The 17,902-nt window shown below is 41.1% G+C and overlaps 1 protein-coding gene and 1 long non-coding RNA gene across 8 annotated transcripts in view; one reads left to right on the top strand and one right to left on the bottom strand.

The window, feature by feature from the left end:
- Nucleotides 1-1,437: 1,437 nt before the first annotated feature.
- LOC132533151 (uncharacterized) overlaps nucleotides 1,438-17,902 on the top strand; it is a 51,237-nt gene continuing 34,772 nt past the window's right edge. Inside the window, exon 1 of the long non-coding RNA XR_009545055.1 lies at nucleotides 1,438-2,313. This is a non-coding gene — a long non-coding RNA (uncharacterized LOC132533151). The remainder of the gene's footprint in view (nucleotides 2,314-17,902) is intronic.
- The window catches only part of RBBP8 (RB binding protein 8, endonuclease), a 132,776-nt gene continuing 124,777 nt past the window's right edge, over nucleotides 9,904-17,902 (bottom strand). For all 7 annotated transcript variants that reach the window (XM_060173577.1, XM_060173575.1, XM_060173576.1 and 4 more), the window contains exons 18-19: nucleotides 12,738-12,879; nucleotides 9,904-10,305 (exon numbers count right to left, since the gene is read on the bottom strand). In XM_060173577.1, coding sequence (XP_060029560.1) covers nucleotides 10,208-10,305; nucleotides 12,738-12,879 — 240 coding nt within the window. In that variant the 3' untranslated portion in view covers nucleotides 9,904-10,207. The remainder of the gene's footprint in view (nucleotides 10,306-12,737; nucleotides 12,880-17,902) is intronic.

Here is a 17,902-nt window from a genome sequence, read left to right as displayed (position 1 = left end):
AGGGTTTGAACTCATGACCTCATGCTTGAGAGTCCAAAGCCTTATCCACTGTGCCACCTCCCGGACCACAATTTTAATCCTTTCTTTACAGGTTACTTAGATCACTTTTGATTAAGAATACTGTAGAAAGTTAGGCAGAGTAGACTTTAGGTACTCAAATATTGGTGATTAACCTGTGGCCCATTAATGTGTCTCTAAGCCTCAAAGCTCTAAAAGTGCCCTGTAGCTCTTCAAATCTCATAAGGAAGTTTTCCAGGAGGACTTCACAGTGTCAGCTAGCTGACTCTCACAGCATTTAAAAGATTACAATTAGGGTGTGGCCAAGAAACCAAACAGAGGGTGTCTATGCTTATCAATCACCGTCTGTGGTTGTAGCAAATCTTCATCAACATGTGGGTCATTCAAAAGCCAAACTAAACTAAACTAAACTAAACTAAACTCAGAAGCCAAACTAAAACTCAGGGAAAAAGACATCCTGCAGCAAGGGATGAGGGTAGGGGACACAGTTGCAGAATCCAGGTTGAGAGGAGACAGAAATTTTCTCACCAAGAAGGAAAACCCGACTTGGGGCAAAGACCTACAACTAAAAGCTATGCAGGGTGTGAAATTTTGCCCTGGGAAACAAAGGGGGGGGAGGGCTTATGTGGCATTTCAATTTCATGACCCTTGTAATGTAAAATGAGAGTCAAGAGACTAGTAAACCAAGGCTGAAGTCAATGGCAGGTACCTTGATGAGAACAGTATTGGTAGAACCATATCTGAATTCAGTTTCCATGGTAATGAATTCTGAGGGGGAAAATCTCTGAGGATTTGCTGGCTCTTTTCTGACCATCCAAGTTGCTGTGTTTGTAGCTGATTTCTCAAAACTGAGTAAGGAAACACACCAAGATCCAGGAAGCTCAAACAATTCCAAACAAGAGAAACACAAACACCAAGACATATATCATTAAAGTGCAAAGATAAAGAGGAAATATTAGATACCGTAAGAGAAAGGCAGAGCATCACATATAAGATTACAAGTAAAGATTTCAATGGAACACCTAAAGGCCAGAAGGGAGCAGCATGGTATATTCAAAGTATTAAATAGAAAAGACCTCCAGCCAATAATGCTCTGCCATGCTAGATAATCATTCAGAACTGAGGGAGTGAGAAAGCTTTTTAGACAAACAGTTGATCACCACCACTAATTCAGCACTACCAGAAAGTTCTACATAAAGGAAGTTCTATAAGAGGAAGGAAATTCTAGTTGAAAACATAGCAAGACTGGCAGCTAGGGGGTCAGCTCAGCTGGCAGAGCACAGGACTTACATGACCAAAGTCCCCAGTCTGGTCTGCAATGCCGCATTTGCCTGAGTGGTCCCTTGGTTTCTCTCTCATAAGAAACTTTCTCTCATATGAAGTAAAAACAAATCTGAAAGAAAGAAAGAAAGAAAGAAAGAAAGAAAGAAAGAAAGAAAGAAAGAAAGAAAGAAAGATCAAGATAGAGGTCTGGGAGGAAGTACAGAAGAAGAATGCAGGAGTTGCAAGCATTCTTGGTCCTGAATCTGAATCCAGACATCAAATATGCCAGAGTGGTGCTCTGGTTCTTTTTCTTTCATAAAAAAGTTCAAAAAGAACTTGAGACACCTTAAACACACAAAATGTGTAATGAAGATAGAACAGTAGGAACTCATAAAAAAAACTCTAAATTTACTTGCTTCCAGTTCAAAATAAGTCTAGAAGCCTAGATGTAAACCATACGGCAACCTCCAAACAGAAATATCAAGAAGAAAAAGAACAAGGAGAGTCACAACCCAGGGTCTGTTGGGGACACTGGCCCGAGCAATATCACATGATCATCTCAAGAGGAAGCCTGTGCAGTCATGGTAGTTAAAGGTCTAGGGAATAGTGTATGCTTACTTCCGTGAGGATCTGTATGGTTCTGATGGACAAGATCCAAGAACACTTTGCTCTGACCTTTGGACTTGTTCACACGAGTTGTATAGAAATCATTGGCAGACAGGCAAGGTTATTTTGACCTCAAGTGCAGGCTGCAGCTGGGCGAAGGGAAAGTCAACAAAAGCTCTTGTTGTGTCTTCACTACTTTACTTGAGTTGAACTTTGGACAATGTGCTAACATCTTTTGATAAGTTCAGAAATAAAGTCACTGTGATTGCTTCACTATATACGTTGAGCTCTGTGGAAATAAAGCATCAGATGATCAATCCAGTCCTTCTGTGCCCTGTCATTATTTTGCCCTCTTCTCAAGGACCGTTTGGCTTTACCCAGGACCGGTCATTTTGGCACCCAAACTGAGACCCTGAGCACAGACAGGTGAGCGGACAACACCTACAATAGTGCACTTCAGAAAACGGGTAGGCGTACAACAGAAGTAAAATGGGAAATCAGGGGGCAGAGAGCAGGCACTGCATGCCCGAGTATCAGGGGGCAGAGAGCAGGCACTCCATGCCCGAGTATCAGGGGGCAGAGAGCAGGCACTCCACGCCTGAGTATCAGGGGGCAGAGAGCAGGCACTCCATGCCTGAGTATCAGGGGGCAGAGGCAGGCACTACACGCCCGAGTATCAAGGGGTAGAGAGCACTCCATGCCCTAGTATCAGAGGGCAGAGAGCAGGCACTCCATTCCCGTATCAGGGGGTAGAGAGCAGGCACACCACGCCCGAGTATCAGGGGGCAGAGAGCACTCCATGCCCTAGTATCAGAGGGCAAAGAGCAGGCACTCCACGCCCGAGTATCAGGGGGCAGAGAGCAGGCACTCCATGCCCGAGTATCAGGGGGCAGAGAGCACTCCATGCCCTAGTATCAGAGGGCAAAGAGCAGGCACTCCACGCCCGAGTATCAGGGGGCAGAGAGCAGGCACTGCACGCCCGAGTATCAAGGGGCAGAGAGCAGGCACTGCACACCCGAGTATCAGGGGGCAGAGAGCAGGCACTGCACGCCCAAGTATCAGGGGGCAGAGAGCAGGCACTCCATGCCCGAGTATCAGGGGGCAGAGAGCAGGCACTCCATTCCCGTATCAGGGGGCAAAGAGCAGGCACTGCACGCCCGATTATCAGGGGGCAGAGAGCAGGCACTCCACGCCTGAGTATCAGGGGGCAGAGAGCAGGCACTGCACGCCCGAGTATCAGGGGGCAGAGAGCACTCCATGCCCTAGTATCAGAGGGCAGAGAGCAGGCACTCCATTCCCGTATCAGGGGGTAGAGAGCAGGCACACCACGCCCGAGTATCAGGGGGCAGAGAGCACTCCATGCCCTAGTATCAGAGGGCAGAGAGCAGGCACTCCACGCCCGAGTATCAGGGGACAGAGAGCAGGCACTCCACGCCCGATTATCAGGGGGCAGAGAGCAGGCACTCCATGCCCTAGTATCAGGGGGCAGAGAGCAGGCACTCCATGCCCAAGTATCAGGGGGCAGAGAGTAGGCATGCTATGCCCATGTACTGCAGTCTATTCTTAAGGTGTGAGACTGCACTGTGTCTACTAGTCAATTAAAATATTTCTTGGCACGTATACATAAGGTAGTGCCCTGGCTCCCATCTGAAGGGACTGTAGACTTCGTGGGAAAGAGGTTGAAAGACCATTATGCTGCTGAGGGACCTTTGAAGGTTCCCATTACTACTTTCAGTTTGTGGAATTTAAACAGGGACTGTTTAGACCCCAGTCATGAAATGTTGCAGGCCTGAGAATTGGAAGATACTGCTTCCCCACAGGCCCAACAGGACTGCCCCAACAGCGGACCCTCTGTGGAGAGAAAGGGGGAGGCCCCTCCGTTCAGGTTTTTCTCATAGGGGATGAAGCTGACTCCGGTCCCTCTCTGACAGGCTTTCATTCAGACCAGAAAGTAGAGGTGCTAACTACTGGCTTTCCTGTGGTACAGACGCCCTTGGCCTCCGCCCCTCCAATGATGCAAGGGAGACCTGGGCACATTTCCCAGGTTTTCCCAGCTTTCCCTGGGGGCCATTTCCCGGCTTTAAGAAATGAGGGAGTGTATCCCCCCAACCCCAGAATTTCATATTCAGCCTTCTAGTCAGAGAGGCAGGTGTTGATGTGCCTTATATATCATTAACAAAATCAAGTTTAATAATACTATCACCAAGCTCAGTAGAAAAACATTAATGGTTATCTAGCACATAGTAGCAGATTAAGTTTTCCAAACTTCTAATTTTTTATTAGTGATTTAACACTGATTTACAAAATTATAGGACAACAGGTACAACTCTGAACCGTTCCCACCACCAGAGTTCTGAATCCCCAATCCCTCCATTGTAAACTACAGCAGTTCTCTTAAGGTTGCAGATACGGGTCAATTATTATTTCTACAACTGTCTATATTTGTATGTATTTGCTCATTTTTTTCTTCTATGGTCTCACCTTTTTTTCCTTTTCAAGTCACACATACACAAATGTCCCTCCCTTTTTCCTCTTCTCTCTCTAGGTTCTGTTGGAGTTCAGAGCCCCATGGCCATCTTCCTCATCATTTCTTCCCCACTGGAATTATAGATCAAAATTATTTTTTGCAGAAAGTGAGAATTCTGGCTTCTGTAATTGCTTCTACACTGGACATGGGTGTTGGCAGTTTGATCCATATCCCTAGCCTGCCAAAACTTCTAATTTTTACTTGAAAGCTCAGATTTTATCATTGGCAACACTGCTAGTTGTGTGAAGTGATACTTTGACTTCATTCATTTTTGAGAAAATGTCTGACAAATAATGAGGCAGGTAGAACTGGCTAAATGGTAATCAGGGGAGAAGGGCCAAGCCATTTCAGAAACAGAAAATCAACAAAAAGGAACAAAGGAAAAGTCTGCATTTTATTTAACAAATATTTTATTTATTCATTTAATAATGATAGTCAGGTGTAAAGCTAAACAAGAACTTCACTCTGGTATGTGAGATACCAGGGATTGAGCTCAGAAGCTTAGGCAAGGGAGTTTTGTGCTTTATCATTGTGCTGCCTCCGTGATTGCAAAATTGTCATTTTTAAATTTAATGTGTCTCAGGCTCTGTAAGACATTCCTGTACTTCTAACACCCCCTCCCACAGCTGAACCAAGCTGCATGTATCAACAGTAAAGGGAGTACACCCATGAAAATCCATCCATCCATCCTTTTTTTTTTTTTTTTTTGCCTCCAGGATTACCGCTGGGGCTAGGTGCCTGCACTATGAATCCACTGCTCCTGGAGGCCGTTTTTCCCAGTTTTGTTGTCCTTGTTGTTATTGCTATTGTTGCTGTTGGATAGGACAGACAAATCAAGAGAGGGAAAGATAGAGAGAGGAAGAGAAAGACACCTTCAGACCTGCTTCACCACTTGTGAAGCGACCCCGAGGTGGGGAGCTAGTGGCTTGAACAGGGGTCCTGACGCCGGTCCTTGCACTTTGTGCCACGTGCGCCTAACCCGCTGCACCACTGCCTGGCCCCCTGAGAATCTATCCTTTTTAAAGTTGACTTTTTAACTTTTACTATTGCAACAAGGGTTTCACTGAGGCTTTGTGACTGCAGTTATACGAATTCCAGTGGATCCCCCTTCTTTATTCAGACAGAAGGTGAGAGACAGATTGAAGAAGAGACTCAGTAGTGCTGCTTTCCCACTCATGAAACTTCCCCTTTGCACGGTGTTCCCAGATGGTGACTGGCACTCAAAACCAGGTGCTTGCACATGGTCTAGTGTGTGCTCTGCCAGACAAGAACCTCCCAGTTTCCTCAAAAACGTGTGTTAAGTGATTTGATCAGCCTCTTACGCTTTCTCATACGGTCATTTCTCCAGTGGCAGGTAAAAGGTGAAAATCTAGAGGCAGCTGATGCTAGGATGTTGGTGTCATCTGCTGAGGTGCAAACACTCAGAAGCTGGAAGAAGTGACACACTAGAGATGTCTCTTGCTAAAAGCTGACAGGAAACAGTCACCTGAGCTTCTAGCAGAGACACTTCAACTTAATTCATATTTCCTTTTTATTACACTGTCACTTTAAATTTAGTGCCTAGTCAGAAATACTTCCTTTCCCTGCCATTTGTTGCCATAACAACTGTGCCAACAGGGAGGAAGTGCCACATTTCAAAGGAGCCCTCTGGCCATTCCCACAACCCAAACAGACTAGAATGTCATACACCTAACTTATAGGATCTAGTAAAGTCCTAAGACTGAAAACCTGGGACTACCTGTTCGTTCTGCCAGTTAGCTTACAAACCTTCCTATATTCTCTGCTTTCCCTGCAAACTCAATAAAAAGGTGTCTTAAATCTGCGACTTGTCCCTGAATTGTCTCTTCACCAGAGCTACTCCAAGCCAACTTTCTTGGAAAAGAGACAGGAAGGAAGGGAAAGAAACCATAAGCACTTAAGCTTCTCCCAGCTCACTGGGGGTGGGTTCAAACCTAGGTCAGTGCATGGCCAAGCTGGCATCCTCCCAGGTGAGCTAGTCTTCTGGCACACCTTGAGTCATGTCTGAAAACACTTTTTTTTTTTTTTAACCTACCACTGTTTTTTCCTATCAGTAAAAATGACATCACAGTGGAAAGGCCTATCATGTTTTAATGTTACTGTGAAATCATCTCATAAATCTTCTGAAAGGGTCTCAGGGATATCTCTGGGGGGCTCTGGATTGTGTCAGGCAAACTCCTGAAAGCAGATATGAACAAGCAAGCCTACCACCACCACTATTGTACTTACTACAGGTTCCTTACAAAGTAGGAGCCCAAGCAGAAACTCTGGGGAGCTCTCCATCCAGGCTCCATTCTGTTCTTCCTTCTACACAATGTCCAGTACTCCCTCACTCTGCACCCCAAGTGTACTCTTCAAGCACTTGGTGTGGTGGACACATACATTTGTTTCATAGGAAATCCCTCAAGTTCTACAGAGCAGACTAATGTAAAGAACTTTCTATTTGGAGAAAGCAGGATTTTGCATGCATTAAAAATTTTGGTTTTAGGAACCAGGTGGTGGCCGCACCTGGTTAAGCACACATTACAGTGTGCAAGGCCCAGGTTTGAGCCCCCGGTCCTCACCTGCAGGGGGAAAGCTTCACAAATGGTGAAGCAGGGATGCAGGTATCTCTCTGATTCTCCTTCTCTTTCTCCTCCTCTCAATTTCTCTGTCTCTATAGAACCAAAACAAACAAACAAACAAACAAAACCCTTTGATTTTGATTTTCTGCACTGCATCATGCCAAAGCGCTGTTCTGGTCCTTTTCCCTTTCACCCATAAAATAAAATAAAATCTCTTTGGAAATAAATGTTTTAAAAAGGGAAACATCTTAGGGTAAGGTGACAGGCAAACAAGATGACTTTGGAATCTCTGAAGGTACATCTTGTCAGCTACTCAAGAGAGAGATAGACACCTACAGCACTGCTTCACCACTGTCAAAGCTTTCCCCTCAAACCCAGGTCCTTGCACACTGTAAAATGTGTGCTCAACCAGGTGTGCCACCACCCAGCCCCCTTATTTTTATTTATTTATTTATTTTTACTAAAGAGCCTTTTTGTGTGTGTGTGAAAAAAGACAGTGTACCAGGGAACACTTCTGGATAATTCTGCAGCTGTGTCAAGTCAACCTGGCTACTCCTCCTTCTATGGAACAAATGGGGTGTCTAGGAAGGTGAGTTTGGGGACAGACAGTGCTGCCTGAAATGCATACCTACAGGCTGAGCTCTTCGTGTTTGGGCTTTTATTTCAAGCTTTGAATTATAAAACAAGCTTGTGCACACTTTGGAAAATCCCTTTGCGGGTGTATCGCTAAGAAAAGGACTAATGTGGTCTTTGGGTTTTCACTTGATCATAGGAAGACTTTTCCACTTCTACCTCTAAGTTCTGCTGAGTTTATTCAGAGAAGCAAGCAAGGTTCAATGGTATATATAAGTAATTTGCAGAATTAAATTCAATCTTCAAAAATGACAGCATCTGAAATAATTCAACTGCTCTGAATCCAGAGTTTGATATTTATAAAGTCAGGAGGAACCAGGAAAGAGTACTAGAGGGACTGAAAGGTAGCTTGCCCTGTAAAGCACACATGCCATCATGTGCAAGGGCCTGGGCTCAAGTTCCTAGTTCTCCCTTGTGGGGGGTGGGGAGCTTCAATGAACTGTGAATAGTGCTGCAGGTGTCTCTCCTCTCCCCCCACAACCTTACCAACTCTAAACAAAAAGTGTAATTGGGAGTCAGGCGGTAGTGCAGTGGGTTAACCGCAGGTGGTGCGAAGTGTAAGGACCGGCGTAAGGATCCCAGTTGGAGCCCCCAGCTCCCCACCTGCAGGGGAGTCGCTTCACAGGAGGTGAAGCAGGTCTGCAGGTGTCAGTCTTTCTCTTCCCGTCTTCCCCATTCTCTCCATTTCTCTTTGTCCTATCTAACAATGACAACATCAATAACAACAATAATAACTACAATAAAACAATAAGGACAACAAAAGGGAATAAATAAATATTAAAAAAGGTGTAATTTTACTTAGAGATTCTGATTTAAGCACCTATGTGTGCTTCATGGGGTATCATTTCGTAGTGGATTCTCTTGTTAGGCTGTTTTCTCTGAAGCTTCATCACAACTTATAGTACCAGCCATGGCATATCTAAGCAATGGAGCCTTAACTCTATCCCTGACTTGCTTGGCTCTGAAGGACATGCTTTATTTTATTCTGTTCTATGTATTTCACCGGCACCAGGGTTAGAAGGACATGCTTTTAACCATGGTCCAATTTCTTCTCCTGAAAGGTGCTAACAATCTACTGAGACTCTGATAAAGCTAGTTAGAACCTTAAAAATTGTACTGCTTGACCCCCTGACTTCATAGGAACCTAAAACTCAGAAGGGCAGATTTAGCCACGATACTACTGTGTTAGGGCAGAGTCTAGGAAGCACCAGTTTTCCTGGTTCTCAGACTCATCTGTTACTCATTTAAAAAGCATACATTAAATATTTCTACATTTACTGCACAACATTCAGGCCAGGTAACTTTCTTGGTGCACATTCTCTGAGTGCTCTTTTTGAGTTGATGAATCCATATGCACAGTGGCCTTGAAATGGGGATCAAGAAGACACCGGTCTCCCCTAAGTATGGATCTGTGCAAGTGGGCCATGAATCACTGATGGCCTCCAAATGGAGCCCTTGTTATTGGTGTAACCCATAATCAGGGAAGTTGCAGTTCCACAGGAGAGGATAGCCTGGAGACTGAAGAGGTAATACAGGGTAATAACAGGATTTAACTCATCTCTTTGTGACTTTTGATGTTTAGCATATGTAACTACACATGTCTACTGACATCTTTTTCTCAAGATCATGAATTATAGACTGCCTTTTGTTATATTTCAACAGTAGTTATGTTAAAAGCTTGTCTTTGCTCAATGAGTTTTCATGACTGTACCAAAGGTTGTTAATAGGTCCTATTCCAGTTCCTAGTTACCACTGATAATGCTCCAAAATAGCTCTCTTCTGGCCTCTACTGGTGTGATAGCAGAAAAGTTTCATTAAGTGCTTAGGTGCTAAAACTCATGCTTAAGGCCACTTTACTTGTCTAAAGAATTATTCTAACTTCATTAATTCAATAAAGAGACTTTGTGATGTTTCTTTTACTGTGAGGCTTTCTGAGAACAGACAGTTGGATTATAAAATGAGATATATTTCAAGACTTTATTTCTAAAGTGGGATTTTTTTTTTAAATCAAATGCATGCTTGTTATATTAACATGACAGGGATGGTAGAATTAAGATTCTTAGGTATGTGTTTCTATAAAGGTTATTTTGAAGAACATTAAAATTAAAAAGAATTATTAAAATTTAACTTTTTAAAAGACTTGACTTCTAGATAGTAGGATGATCTAAAGAAGACCAATTAACTATAGGATAAAAATGCAGAGTGACTAATACAAAGTCAGTGTTGAATGAAATACCAAGGGAAAAAGGAATGAAAAGATCTGATAGCAACAAATCACAAACTAGACTTACTATATTTTCAAATTGTAATTGTTCCCTCAAAGAAATAAACAACTCTTAAGAATGCAAAAAAAAAAAAAAGCACTCTATTGCTTTAAAGGTATAAAAGAAAATACAACATAAACTTATCTACATTTTAAATATTTGTATGATGGGTATGTCATTTAAACATATTAACAGAAAAGTGATTTATAAACCAGCTTAAAGAAAATAAAAAAATGTCTAACATATGGATCTTATATATAAATAGCTGAAACAACAATACAGAAACTGCCTTCTACCCTGCTTTGCTTCAGCATCTATGTCTTCTGCTCCTTGCCTTTTGGAGAAAACATTGCATTGTAAGGCTGCCGTCTTTTTGGACGAGGACATGGATCAAGATCTTCTTTAATGTAACCTTAAAGACAAATCAAAAGTTCAGAAGACTGCATTTGCAACATATATTTCCTTAAGCACATACAAGTAAATAACTGTCTTATCCAATTCTTCAACATTTTCATGATTCTTCTGATTATTTGCTATGTGATGACAATGATTTCTCTAATTAATGCCTACTTCCTCATTGATTCTAACAGCAACACCAGCAAATGTCAAGTGTGTATACATCATGACATTCACTTTACTTTGAAGTCCTTTCTATCATGCCTATTTAACAGGTAAGGTAATGGAGGGTTAAGGTAGTGAGCTGATTCCAGTTCAAAAAAAGATAGGAAATGGAAGAGGTGGGGCCTCACCTGAGCTCTGTTTAACTTTATGACAATTATCCTACCATATAGTTTTCAAATAGTGACAAATCATTAAACTTATTACTTATCAAGAAGATTTTGCATTGTAGCTTTTCATTAGACAATATGCCCCATCCTCTTCAAAATATTTGATTCTCCCAAGATGTTGCTAGTCATCTAGTCATGTAGGGTTCACTAGAAGCTGCCATATTTCAAGGCCATGTTAAGGGTACAAATATAAGTTATATCCAGATCATCTAATTTTATTTGATAATCATGCAAGCACAAGAATGGGGATTACATTTGGTCTATTAATGGGAAAGTGGAAATAAATCTCAGACTTTGCACCTCTGGAAAAATATTAAATATATAAAACTTTAAATTTAAAAGATATTTTTATTCTGTAGAGACAGAGAAATTGAGAATAAAGGGGAAGACAGAAGGAGAGAGAAAGAGAGATACTTGCAGCAATGCTTCACCACTTGTGAAGTGTTTTCCTGTTGGGAACATGTGTGAGCCTGATAGAGCTTAGGGAGAACCACCCCCATCTTTGGATGGAGGTCTGAGAAGATAACCTCTTGGTAAGTCTCTCTCAACCGAGGTGAGCATAAGGGGGGAAACTCAGACTTGGTTCTTTCCTTCTTGACTCTCAGGCCCACAGATACCCCAGTACTTCCCTCCATTAACTGCAGGCCACATGGCCACAGATTCACTCATTCAAAGTCACCTTCTGATCACAGAAGAACACACCTTATCACACACTTCATCACACACCTCAGACCCCAGACAAGAGAAATGCCAAACTATATGGCCTTTTGATATCCATCTTCTCTCTGTCTCATCCTACGGGTTTAACCCCTATGCTTCTCTCAAATACCTTTGGATGATTAAGTTGCTTGTGTTATGGAGAATAACTGTCTTGTATCTCATCAATTCCTGTCATACCAGCCCCCTACCTTAGGGGCATGCTGACTGTTAAGAAACCTGTAATTTCTGTCATATTTCAACAATAATTAACTTCATTGCTTTTCTATCTAACTCATGTCCACTTTGCTAATAAAGGGACTCTAGGATTCTGGGACTCAAGGACTCAGATTCTAGATTCACGCTAAGAGTCCCCTGGTGTCTTTTACTTCGTGTCACCCCTGTTGTGAGCGAGAAAGAACCAGCCCGTTACCTTTCCCCTGGAGGACACCCTGCCAGAGAAGGAGAGAGACACCCCGAAATTTTCCCCTGCAGGTTGTGAGCAGTGGCTCAAACCAGGGACCTTGCATACTATAATATATACACTTTACCTTGCCACTAAATTTGTGAAACTTTATAATTGTATATACTCTCAATAATCAGACAAGTGTCCATTTTACTCAATATAATTTATAGAAATTCAAGGACAAAACCCCAACAATAACCCCAGTGGCAAAAAATAAAACACCAACAGCAAAACCCTAAAAAAAAAAAATTAAAATTTACAGTTGCTTTGAAGAAATTTTCTCCTTAATTATGTCTAGCTGGAAACTGTTGTCGATTTATTTACTTTATTGAGGGCCATTTGCTGGTAGGATAAAAGTAAAACTACTTTTTGCAATTTGAATGATAGACCAGGACAATGTATATACAGTAACATTAAAAGTGGTTAAAAGCAACCTTTGGGGAGTTGAGTGGTAGCACAGCAGATTAAGCGCATGTGGCACAAAGCGCAGGACTGGCGTAAGGATCATGGTTCGAGCCCCTGGCTCTTCACCTGCAGGGGAGTCGCTACACAGGCAGTGAAAGACTGTAGGTGTCTTTCTCTCCTCCTCTCTGTCTTCCCTTCCTCTCTCCATTTCTCTCTGTCCTATCCAACAACATCAGTAACTATAACAACAACAAAACAAAAAAAAAAAGAAGAAAAAAAAAACCAAAAACCTTTGAGTCTAAGAAAATTATTTGAATTCAAAGGTAAGCATTTTATACTTAGAAGTCTGTTTTCTTCCATGTCACAGAACTAGCATTCAGCTTACAGCAGAGAGTACAAAGAACCATGGAGAACAAAGTTTAGTGCTTAGACTTGGGTATATACAACACTGAAAAATTAACCCCAATATGTCATAATCTATATTCTCACCTCTTTCCATACAAGTCTGAGTGGAAGGAAAGCCAACTTCCCAGAAATTCTCTGGTGTGTTGGGTGGAATGTAGCGGAATCGGTGTCTTGAGCAGGAAGCCAGTTTCTTTTCTCTTTCTTCTGCTGGAAATTCTGCGTAATACTAATAATAAAACTTAGTAAATTTTTCACTTGGGAATAACAGTGTTATACTTATTGATAAGTAGTGAAGTTATTATAGCATTTGGAATGCCAATGGAACAATATTCACTCACTGGTGATAGTACTAACTACAAGTAGTAATGGATACTCAGAAATGAGAATAGGAGCTTGTACCAAGACACAACTTCTTTATCAATAAAGTTTTGCAGTGAAAGAAAAATGCCAGATGGACAATGGACATAGCTGACTTATATTTATATTGGTGGACTTTTTTTTTTTTTTTTTTTACTTGATTGGGGGTTTAACAGATTATAATAAAGCTGTTGACACATGGGTACAATCTGTCATTGGCCTATGATGGGTGTCTGCAAAACACTACCTCCCACAAACTGAGATCCTTTTCACCATCCTGTACCAGGACACCAATGATTCCCCAGGTCCTCCCTTATCAGAATAGTGACAATGATGTAGAGGTCTTCACTTCTCCTATCACTTTCCTCAATTATTATTGGGGCATAATATATGTGCTTAGAAGTAATTTTTCTATCTCTAGAGTATTCTAAAACAAAAAAGTTTAAGTTTGAATGTTACAGGCATCATGATTTCTCCCTTTTAGCTCAATTTTCCAATTAATATCAAAGTCATTATTTTTTGGCAAGTGTGATCATAAAGAAACTGCACTTCATGTAAACAAGAGCAAAATATACATAAAACTGTTCATGTCTTCAGGTTTTATATCTAATGAAACAAAGCAATAGTGTAAAGTTTGTTAGAATACAAATAGTACAATATTCAGCCAACTCCATCTTCTCTTTAGAAATGGAACATCAAAGTGATATGTTGCCAACAATACTATCTATTAAAACTAGCAGATTTAGGTCTAGAATTTAAGTTTAAAGCATATGTTTTAAACATATTTTTCTTTTACAAAGAATAATTAAAGGCTGTTAAGCTTCTCTGGTACAATTTGTTAAGTTCTTTCTTCTTTTCTTTTTTAAACTCATCTTCATTACTTTTTAAATTATATTTATTTATAGGCTAGAGACAGCAGAAATTGAGAGGCAGAGGGAGATAGAGAGGGAGAGATGCCTACAGCACTGATTCACCACTTTTGAAGCATTCCCCTTGCAGGTGGGGGGGTCTTCATTACTTGAATATAAGTCTTTTCTACCTTACCCAAACACTGTGATAGCTCTCAATATTAGAGAAATAGCATCACCTGCTATCCTTGGTAAGGACCTTCTACTGTAGAGTCTGCTACCCTTGGTAAGGACCTCCTACTGTATTTCTCAGTGAGGTAGAAAGGCATTAAAAAACTTGGGGCAGAGGAGTGACATGATTTAAGTTTTATTTAACAATATCATTACAACAAGAAACCATCTATTGATGGGTGAAAAGTGCACCCTAGGGCAGGGAACATAGCTTTCGCACCCGAGGCTTCTAAGCCCCAGGTTCAATTTCCCACATCACCATAAGCCAGAGCTGAGCAGTGCTTTCAAAAACAACCATAATTATTAACACTGTAAAGAATCAAGAAAGAAAGAAAAGGAGAAGAGTGACAGGGTACTTGGGAGTGCTTCACACATTCTGCTCAGCCTAAAACTGCTCTAAAAATAATTACGAAATAAAACACATTTCAATAGATGAGATGATGCAGGTGATTAGTAGTGAGATAATAAGTAGCCGAGAATGGTCTTAAAGGCACAGTGAATGGGATCTGCTGGTGGTTCAGTTACTGAGAGGTGGAAGAAAGGGCCGAGAAAAAATAAGAGCTTTGGTTTAAACAGCCAGAAGAGCAGGCATAAAAGAAACTCAGAGGTGAGGGGATGGGATATGGAACTCTGGTGGTGGGAAATGTGTGGCATTTTACTGCTCTTAGCCTACAGTTTTGTTGGATAAAAAAAGATACATTTGAAAGAAAAATATATGGTTTAATTAAAACAAACAAACAAACCAAACAAACAAAAAACCAAACAAACAATCTCAGAGATGAGGTTTTGGAAATGGCGGTAGGAGTTGCATAGTTGTTTCTAGACATGAGAGATGTGAGATGGCTACTACAAAAACATGTTATGTGCTATATATTCTGTATGTGGCAGGACAATGGGACAGACTTAGGAGCAGTAAGTAGAAAGGTAGTATTTCAGTGCTATACTTTCAGCCCTGGCTATGAGGGATTTAACAGAAAACAGGTTTATCCTAAACTAAGATTTATCATAAATCCATCTTAAACAATAAACAAAACACAAATGCATGAGATAATGGTTTTCAAATATTACACCAGAGACAGCAAAGGAGATGATTTAAGAGAAGGAAAGCAAATTAACCATGTTTCTATGGTGTGAAATCTTCTATTCTGTTATAATACAGATAGAACTGCAGGGGTTATGTTGAATGAAATGAGCAGAAAGAGGACAAATAAGGGATGATCTTACTCATGACAGGATCTCAGAAACAAAGCAAGGAAACAGTGGTTGGCAGCTTACTGAGGAGGCATGTTGAGTGGAGACTGGGGATGTAGTATTCTAGGGTGGAGGACAAGGTGCAGGTGCTAGGGAGATGTGCAACTGTACCCCTGTGACAAGAATCCTGCAAGGCAATGTTTCCTGAATAAAGTGACTAAAAAAAGGGGACTGGGGATATAGCATAATGATTATGCAAGTGACTTTCATGCCTAAGAATCTGAGCTTCCAAGTTTAATCCCCAGAACACCTCCATAATGCTAAGAGTTAAGCAGTACTCTGGTTAAGAAGGGGTGGAGGGTAGGGAGAGAGAAAGAGAGAGAAGAAGGAAAAGGAAAAGAGTTCTCTGCTAGCACAGGGTTTGTTCCCTGCCCCCCCCCCCATGACAATTAGTACCATATAGCCAACTGGTATAACTCACAACTGAAGGTTTACTTTACACAGATTTTGTTCCTTAGGTAAAAGATTACAGCAGGAGCTGGTTGGTAGTAGCTTACTGGGTTGAGCTTACATGTTACCATGTATAAGAAATAAGCTAAAGGCCCTAGTCCCACCTGTAGGGCAGGGAAGTTTCATCAGTGGTGAAGCAAGTGTTGCAAGTGTCTCTCTGCCTCTCCTTCCTCTCTATGTCCCCTTCCCTTCTCAATTTCTCTGTCCTATTTCATAAAATAGAAGAGGATATAAAAAAAATCTAGTAACTCATAAAAAAAAATAATAAAAGAAACCATATCACATTTTATTTGGGAGAAAGGGTCTGCTTGCTGCTTTCAGATCTCCATCTTGACTATAGCATATTGATTTGTATTATAAAAATTCATGATTGTCAAGCAACTGTAAAACTGCTTTATAAAACAACGGCCCACAGTTATCAAAAAGGCAATGTACAAGGGGAAGTGAAAAAACTGAGGGAGGCTCCTGACAAGGAATGAAAAGGGCAGAAATAAAATCACTGTATTTCAAGAAAACACAGAACCTGCCTGTGGGCAAATCATATCTCCTTCAGTAGTTTAAGGAAGACAACCTATAAAAAGAAATTTAGTGGGAGTCGGGCAGTAGCACAGTGGGTTAAGCGCAGGTGGCGCAAAGTGCAAGGACTGGCGTAAGAATCCTGGTTCGAACCCCCGGCTCCCCACCTGAAGCGGGGGTGGCTTTACAAGTGGTGAAGCAGGGCTGCAGGTGTCTATCTCTCTCTCCCCCTCTCTGTCTTCCCCTCCTCTCTCCATTTCTCTCTGTTTTATCCAACAACAACTGACATCAATAACAACAACAATAATAACTACAACAGTAAAACAACAAGAGGGAATAAATATTTTTTTAAAAAAGAAATTTAGTTGTATTCTAAGCATAAAGTAGAATATATTTATCATACTATATTTAAGGAGGAAAAACTGAAATCTAATAGCTATGCCAGATACTCAGAAAAAAACAATTACAAGTATATTTTATTTTCCTAGAGTGACAGTGATAGCAATAAATGTTAGTTTTCTACTGAAATATTAAAAAAAATCTTTAAGTAGTATAAAAACCTTTGCTATAATTTAGCATAGGGGAAAACATAAAACAAATAAAAATACATTTTGAAAAGTAGCATGAATTTCTTAAGCTGATACTAAGGCTTGAGCTTAGGCTCAAGTAATTAATGAAAATCTTCAAATACGAAGAAAACTGGGGCTTTCATTTTTATTTACTTATAGCTCTCACACATCACTGTCAGTATGCTATACTTATCCATCCTAATTCAGATTAGGTTTCCAGGTAAAAAATGTGTTTTATATCTATAGCTTTTACTTTTTTGGATTTATTAATCTCCCTCCCTCTCTCTCTCTCTCTCTTTCTCACAAACACACACACCACTGCTCAGCTCTGGTTCATAGTAGTGCTGAGGATTAAGTTTGCTACTTTGAAGCGTCAGGCATGAAAGCCCTGGTATGATACCATTATCTCCTTAGTCTGTTGGGTTGTTGAAAAAGTCAGTAACATATTTTTGCATAGAAAAAATATATCTCCTGGCTTTTCTGACAACCCAATATGACTTTTAAGTCATGCATTTAAGATGTATAAGCTGGGTGGAGGGTAAATAGCATAATGGCTATGCAAACAGATTCTCATGCCTGAGGCTCCCAGGTTCCAGGTTCAATTCCCTCACACCACCATAAACCAGAGCTGAGCAGTGCTCCGGTAAAAAACAAAACAAGGGGATGAGGAGGTAGCACAGCGGGTTAAGCGCACAAGGTGCTAAGCACAAGGATCGGCATAAGGATCCTGGTTCAAGCCCCTGGCTTCCCATCTGCAGGGGGTTTAATTCACAAGCAGTGAAACAGGTCTGCAGATGTCTTTCTCTCCCCCCTGTCTTCCCCTCCTCTCTCCATTTCTCTCTGTCCTATCCAACAACAATGACATCAATAACAACAATAGCAATAACCACAACAATAAAATGAGAGCAACAAAAGGGAAAAAAATAGCCTCCAGGAGCAGTGGATTCGTGGTGCAGACACCAAGCCTCAGCAATAACCCTGGAGGAAAAAAAAAAAACAAAAAAAACCACAAAACAAAAAAGATATA

The sequence above is a fragment of the Erinaceus europaeus genome, chromosome 15 (assembly GCF_950295315.1).
Source record: "Erinaceus europaeus chromosome 15, mEriEur2.1, whole genome shotgun sequence".
NCBI classification, from domain to species: Eukaryota; Metazoa; Chordata; class Mammalia; order Eulipotyphla; family Erinaceidae; genus Erinaceus; species Erinaceus europaeus.
This window is presented reverse-complemented; position numbering and strand designations above follow the sequence as displayed.